This window comes from Berghia stephanieae, chromosome 1 (assembly GCF_034508935.2).
Source record: "Berghia stephanieae isolate SIO BIC M18660-M18661 chromosome 1, UCSD_Bste_1.3, whole genome shotgun sequence".
Taxonomy (NCBI): domain Eukaryota; kingdom Metazoa; phylum Mollusca; class Gastropoda; order Nudibranchia; family Aeolidiidae; genus Berghia; species Berghia stephanieae.
In genome coordinates, this window is record NC_088360.1 from 10,323,891 (window position 1) to 10,331,390 (window position 7,500).

At 37.3% G+C, this 7,500-nt stretch overlaps 1 protein-coding gene across 1 annotated transcript in view; it reads right to left on the reverse strand.

Moving 5' to 3' along the window:
- The window catches only part of LOC144967654 (uncharacterized), a 56,768-nt gene that overhangs the window by 8,367 nt on the left and 40,901 nt on the right, over window positions 1–7,500 (reverse strand). Inside the window, exon 2 of the mRNA XM_078905178.1 lies at window positions 7,446–7,500. This exon is cut by the window's right edge and continues 377 nt beyond it. Coding sequence (XP_078761304.1) covers window positions 7,446–7,500 — 55 coding nt within the window. The remainder of the gene's footprint in view (window positions 1–7,445) is intronic.

The window sequence follows — 7,500 nt, forward strand, 5'->3', positions numbered from 1 at the left end:
TTATTATTATTATTATTATTATTATTATTATTATTATTATTATTATTATTATTATTATTATTATTATTATTATTATCATTATTGTTATTATTATTATTATTATCATTATTATTATTATTATTATTATTATTATTATTATTATTATTATTATTATTATTATTATTATTATTATTATTATTATTATTATTATTATTATTATTATTATTATTATTATTATTATTATCATCATTATTATTATTATATAACAACAACATAGTCCGTTACAGATTACTTTCCTATTCTTCACATCATCAAATGTCACTTATACCCTCCACCTTCTCCTGTTCCAACAACTGGCTAACATTACTATTTTTAAAAAACTGTCTACTTTTCCCTCTCTCTTTTTTCTCTCTCTTACTCTTTGAGAGCTTCTCTGCCCTGGAACAATAAATAACCTGGCCCGGACACCCCCGAACATGCCATGGATCTGCCCAGTGGGTCAACATGTATATTACACATCCTGCAGACAAAAAACGATACAACTGCATTGTCTGCAGGTAAGCAGATATAATATGAAAGACACAAAATTGCTAATTTGTCCTTTGGAGAGAGAGAGAGAGAGAGAGAGAGAGAGAGAGAGAGAGAGAGAGAGAGAGAGATTTGTCCTTTGGAGAGAGAGAGAGAGAGAGAGAGAGAGATTTGTCCTTTGGAGAGAGAGAGAGGGAGATAGATAGAGAGAGAGAGAGAGAGAGAGAGAGAGAGAGAGAGAGAGAGAGAGAGACTTCATAGTACGATGTAATGGTTTAAAATTTTTATCACATCGATTACTACAAAAAGTGTGTCATTAATTTAACAGCGCTCAATCAATTTAGAAGAAAGTGGTGGAGATGAAGGGTGATAATGTTTGTATTGATTATAGGCCCAAGAACGACGGATATATCGACAAGGCCGTAACTCCGGTATAATGTCGATATAAGTGTCATGTTGGTATATTGAAAAAAAACCCCAAAAAACATAAAGGGAAACTAATCGCAAATACAAAGATTCGTGTCAACGTAAACGTGTGGCTTTGTGCTCTTGTAGTATGACACTCGCGAGGTCCCAGGTTTAAGAGTCTTTGGCAAGATGAGGGTCATTTTAATCGATCGATATTTCAAGGACGAGTTCCTGGGCACATTTTAAAAGTTCAAATCGGAAGTCTTTAACCAGTTAACTGTCGTACTCTTGGTAAAACTCGTAGTTAAAATTTGGCCAGAATTCTTGTCCTTCAAATATCGATCGATTTAAATTACTTTTATCTTGCCAACAACTCTTAGACCTGAGACTTCAATGACCCTCTTTTCAAAAACTCTCAAACCTGAGACTTCACGGGAGTCCCAGGTATAAGAGATTTTGGCAAGATGAGTCAGTTTAATCGATCAGTATTTGAAGGACGGGTTTTCTGGCCAAAATTTTAAATACGCGTTTTTTCAGAGTACAATTGTCTGTCAAAACTTGCAGAACAAGATATGAAGTGAGTAGAAAAGTGCCAGAAGACAATAGAGAATAAAAATTTTTTTTCGCGGCGGTGGTGGGGTTTGAACCTACGACCTTATTGGTACGACAACTCCGCCTGGCAGGTGAGAGCGTGGCTCTACCGTGTGAGCTATCCACGAACACAAAACTTGCAGAATGCCGAAAAAGTAAGGTGTCCTGAGGTCAATAGAGCAGAGAGGTGAGAAAAAAAAGCCTTTCTCAGGTAAGAAACAATAACATGCCTCGCGTGCCCGGGGTCACAGATCAGGAACGGACCATTTCTTTGGTCCATTTAGAGTGTCCAGCAGTTAGTATCCCCCGCCCCCCCTCGATAATGTTATGTTTTCTCTTGTCGTTTATTACACTGGTATGTATTAACCAGTCAAGTCGACTCTGGATAAAATCGTATTTAAAATTTTGGCCGGAAAGCTCTTGCCTCAAATATCGATTGATATAAATGACCCTCATCTTGGCAAAAACTCTCGAACTCTTAAAGAAGACTACGCGAGGTTTGAGAGTTTTTGCTAAGACGAGGATCATTTAAATCGATCGATATTTGAAGGATGAGTTTTCTGGCCAAATCTTTAAATACACGTCTTTCCAGAGTACGGCAGTTAATGAGTATTAATTATGGTGACACGAGTAGGTTTTTGGGGGATTTAGATGTAATAATAAAAATATACAAGTCAGGCAGGTGTGTGTGTCACTAGTGTTTATAATAATTGTATATTATACAGAATTCATACAACGGTAACTCCTAAATTAATATGTTAACTGCCGGACTCTAGAAAGACAATTTGTATTTATAAATAGAGAGGTTTAAGGTTTGAGAGTTGAGTCCTTGGAAAAGGCTCTTTACTCACAGTCTCTCACCCGTACTCAGGTGTAAAATGAGTACCAGCCGTTAACAGTGTCAGAAAAATATTTGTAATATTGTGTCATGTCTCGTTCTACTTGTTACGAGTTGCTTGTTGGTCAGTGACCCTTTGTAAAGCGCTATGACCGTGTTTAGTGGATATTGCGCCATATAAAAAGCTCAAGTGTTTTTGTTTTGTTTGTTTGTTCGTTTGTTTGTTTGTTTGTTTTTTTGTGTTTTTTTTTTTTTTGGTGTGTTTTGTATTTTTCTTTCTTTCTTCTGTACTGCTTCACATATTATATTTTGTTTCGACATTTTGGAGAGTAGCCTAGTTAAAAGGTAAAGAAGATGTCGTCACTCTGGTTTTGTTATTGCTTTGTGCCATCCGCGTTTACGAGTAATTCTCACTAAACTGTATTAACCAGACTATAAACGCTCAAGGTTACACATAGTTTTGTGTGTTGGTCCGTTATGCTTCCGGATGGCAATGTTGTGAGCTTCTTAGTCAAGCGCATACTATCTATATGAAAGACACGTTTTATTCCTGACAAATGGGGCGTGTCCCCCAGGTGTTTAACATGCTTTATGTAACACATTGAGAATGTTAGATAACGCACACATATCTCGGGCAAATTGTCATAGGAAATATATAACGTATTCTCGTATTTGTTTAACTTAATTAAAATGTAGAGAGAGAGAGAGAGAGAGAGAGAGAGAGAGAGAGAGAGAGAGAAAGATATATATATATATATATATATATATATATATATATAGAGAGAGAGAGAGAGAGAAAGAGAGATGAGAGAAAGAGAGAGAGAGAGAGTAGAGAGAGAGAGAGAGTAAGAGAGTAGAGAAGAGAGAGAAAGAGCTTAAGAGAGAGAAAGAGAGAGAGAGAGAGAAGAAGAGTAAGAGAAAGTACGAGAAAGAAAGAGAGAGAGAGAAAGAAAGAAAGAAAGAGAGAGAGAGAGAGAGAGAAATAAAAAAAAAGTAGAAACACAGAGTAGGTAGATAAACTCTGTGGTAGAAATAGAGTGAGAGAGAGAGAGATAGATAGATAGATAGAGAGAGAGAAACAGAGAGAGAGAGAGAAATAAAGAAAGAAAGAGAGAGAGTGTGAAAGAGAGAGTGAGGGAAAGAGAGTGAGTGAGGAAAGAGACAGAAATAAAAAGAGAGAAAGAGAGAGAGAGAGAGAGAGAGAGAAATAAAGAAAGAAAGAAAGAGAGAGAGCGTGAAAGAGAGAGTGAGGGAAAGAGAGTGAGTGAGGAGAACGAAAGAAATTTAAAAAAAAAAAAAAAAAAAAGAGAGAGAGAGAGAGAGAGAGAGAGAGAGAGAGAGAGAGAGAGAACAGAAGAAAAAAGAGAGAAATAGACAAAGAGGGATAAAGAGAAAGAGAGAAAGAGAGAGCGTGAGGGAAACAATGAGGCAATGAGAGTGTGTGTGTGTGTGTGTGTGAGAGATAGGTAGGGGCGAGACAGAAAGAGAGTGAGTGAGAGAGACAGAGAGGGGGAGAGAAAGAGAGAGATATACAGTGAGAGATGGGAGAGAGAGAGAGAGAGAGAGAGAGAGAGAGAGAGAGAGAGAGAGAGAGAGAGAGAGAGAGAGAGAGATATTATGGGACATTTTGGTCGAGCAGACGGGGTGCTTGAAGAAGGGCTTCTGTTTGTTTTACTTTGCATCATAACAATAGTCTTTGTCCAGGTGTCTCGGGGTGATGGATCGCTTACAAGTAAAAGACATACGTGGTAGGTACAGGCGCCTTGTCCCTCAACATACTACGCCAATGGCGGACAAAACAACGGGTTGAATTTCCGTATTTTTGTGTTTGTCTCATTTATCTAGTAATATATTATTTTGTCAAAGTTAAATGACATGATTCTATTTAGACGATTTTAAAGAAAAGTGGAAATTGTAGTCCTTCTGAGCCATAATACTTATGTAGCTAGATTCTACAGCATTCAACAGATAATAGTAATTGCTTGCTACCATTCGGATAGGACGCGATTCATTGCAAAGAGTACTTTCCGCCATACTCAGCTACCAAACCACTGAAGAAAAAAATCTTGACCTTACTCGAATCAAGCTTCCGGTCCTTTTGCGTGTGAAGCGAGTACTCTACCAACTGAGCTATCGGGACCCCCTAAGCCAAGTGAGGAATGTCATCACTTTTTCACATGTTCACTTTCTCTCACTTTTATAATCCAATTTCCAATGAGCACACAGCGTTATTGTTCCATGTTAATCATTTTAACCAGTTAACAGCCGCACTATGGAATGATTAATCCTCTTCGGGCCTTGAGGCACATAGGGCATCCACCAGACATCTCCATTTTTTGCGATCGGCTGCTTTTGCGGTGGCTGTATTCCAGGACAGGCCCGCTTCCTTTAATTCTTTCTCCATGGTCCTTCGCCAGGTTTCTTTGGGTATTCCCCGCTTTCTCTTCCCATCTGCTGTCCAGTACAAGGCTGTCTTGGGAAGTGACCCTTTTTCCGCACTATGGAATGGCAGGAATTTAAAAATTTGCCCCCAAAAATCGTCCATCCTATATTGATCGATTTAACTCACTCAATCCTAGAGATTTTTGATACTTTTCAAAATTGGAAAAAAAATGTATTAAAATGAGCGTGTGCATAGATAGTTTTATTCAACTATCATTAACTATCATCCTACGCCTATAATTTGTCTCAGAAAAATGTAATAAATAGGCATGGGGTAAAAGTAACCCGGGTAAACTACGGATATAGTCGGTGTTAGGGTTGAGTGAGTTAAAGGACCCTCATCTTGGTAAAATCTCGCGAATCTGAGACGTCAGGAGGCCTAATTTAGAAGCACACGGTCGTATGGTTTGGCATTTTGAATCAGGCGCTTCATTGACTAAAGTGGCCAGATAGTTCAATTTTACCAGATTATGACAGTTCGGTACCGGTCTTTTTGTGTGTGCGTGAATCGAGTGCTTTACCAACTGAACTCTCGGAACCCCTATGGTATTTAGTACAGAACTGCAATTAAATCCTTCAATAAAGTTTAAAAACCACTTTGTAAAGACATGTATCAACGTAATTACATTGCGGGGGCGGAATACTAAATGCCTCTTTTTTTAAAAATTAAACGGGTTAAGGCCGTATTCATTGGATTGAATCACATTTGAATACGTTTCGTATTTTGTATCCAGGAGATATCTTGGCCTAGTATGTAGGTATTAGAAAAGAATAATAAATAATATTCCCTATATTATTCCCCCAAGGGGAAATTTGCCTTTAGGGTCTATTCTAAGGGAAGACTGGAATAAGTCGTATGTAGTTATAAGATTAAGATTTCATAACATTTAAACGTAAAAGTCATAAGTTGTTAAGAGAAAGTTCAGACTTCAATGCATTGAGTTTCATCAAGGCTACGTCTCATTGTATTGATCTGCGATAGGCCCATATTATTATATTACTATAGATAGTATGCGCTTGGCTAAGAAGCTCACAACATTGCCATCCGGAAGTATATCGAACCAACACACGTATGTGTAACCTTGAACGTTTATAGTCTGGTTAATACAGTTTAGTGAGAATTACTCATAAACGTGGATGGCAAAAACAATAACAAAGGCTTGAGTGACGTCATCTTCGTTCTATCTATATCTATCCTGCGCTCTGGAAAATAACCAAGGATGTCTGAACAAAATGAGTGCATCGGCATACTCAATGAAACTAATTGATAACGGCGAGTTATCGAATACAATCCATGATTGTTATCCTTAATAGTGTGACCAAAGACAACTCCCCCCCCCCAACCAAAAATACACAACAAACCTAACCCCCCCCCCCCCCCCCAAAAACAAAAAAAAAAACCCAAAAAAACAGAACAAAAAAAACAAAAAACAAAAAAAAAACAAAACCAAAAAACCCCAACAAAAACAACAACAAACAAACAAAACAATTTTTAAAAAACAACCAAAAAACAAACAAAAACAGAACAAAAACAAAACAAACAAAAACAAAACAAAAACAAAACAAATTGTAACAAGCAATTAATATTGTCTGTTAGAGTCCACAGAAACCGGAATGGACTCCGGCTCCATAGTGCTTATGGCTCTTAGGACTACTTTCGTTATATTTGACGGCTTGGTGTTGATGTGGTACATTAAACTGTTTTTTATCTTGAACAAAATTAATTTGTAACATTGGCATATTAGTTATTAATTTTTATGGGGGTGGGGGAGTCACCGTGGTGCTGTTACTTGGACCAAACACTTAGTCGGATTTGGGTATTTTTAGATCTGACGAAGTGAAAGGCAACGTGAAAAAATATGGATCGATTGATAACCGTACAATATCATAAATCTATTTTTAAAATATAAAACAAAAAAATGTTGTTTTTTTTACAATCATTGATTTTTATTTTTCATGGTCTATCTCGAATATTGAACGTGGTAGCCCAGGTGAACTACGTGACAGCCGCAATGCAGCGCCCCAAAGTGAACAATGGGACTAACTATGTCGTTTGCTCTAGGAAAAATGAAATGCCGATAGCATTATTTGAACTCGGTTTCCCAGGCAATGCCATATCTACTGGATCATCTTGCCTTCCTATACTATTGACTCAGCACATCGTCCAACTTATGAAGGACAATCCCAAATATTTGGGACCCATCACGTCAAAATTGTATTATGCTGCCGTAATTTGATGTTTAAAAATTGAATTAATAATTCCCCCCCCCCCCAAAAAAAAATATTAAAATATTAAAAAAAAATGAAAAGTGGGATAAGTTTATTTGCTTTATTGAGGTCTATAGCTTATTCTGAGTAGGAGACAGTAAAGAGAATCTAAAAGGTTTATCAGAAATGTTGAAGAGAGAAAGGAACAACTGCACGGCTTAGAAGACGCAGGAAAGAGTGGAGTGGAAAGCCTTGATCACCAATGCAGTGGAACACGGCACTCGGCACAACATGATGGTAGCTTATACTAACTCCATAAAACTAAAATCTTCCATATTAGGTGATTTTAGATTTAGAATCACTTTTTGGAATTTGGGTCACCCCCGACAACACACCGTTTCGAGACGTCAGATCGCAAACATGTTATAATTGTAACATTAATGTATCTCACCTGTGCTGGCGACAAAGAGGAGTTCACACGTAAAAGGTTTTCCTCTGTCAAAGTC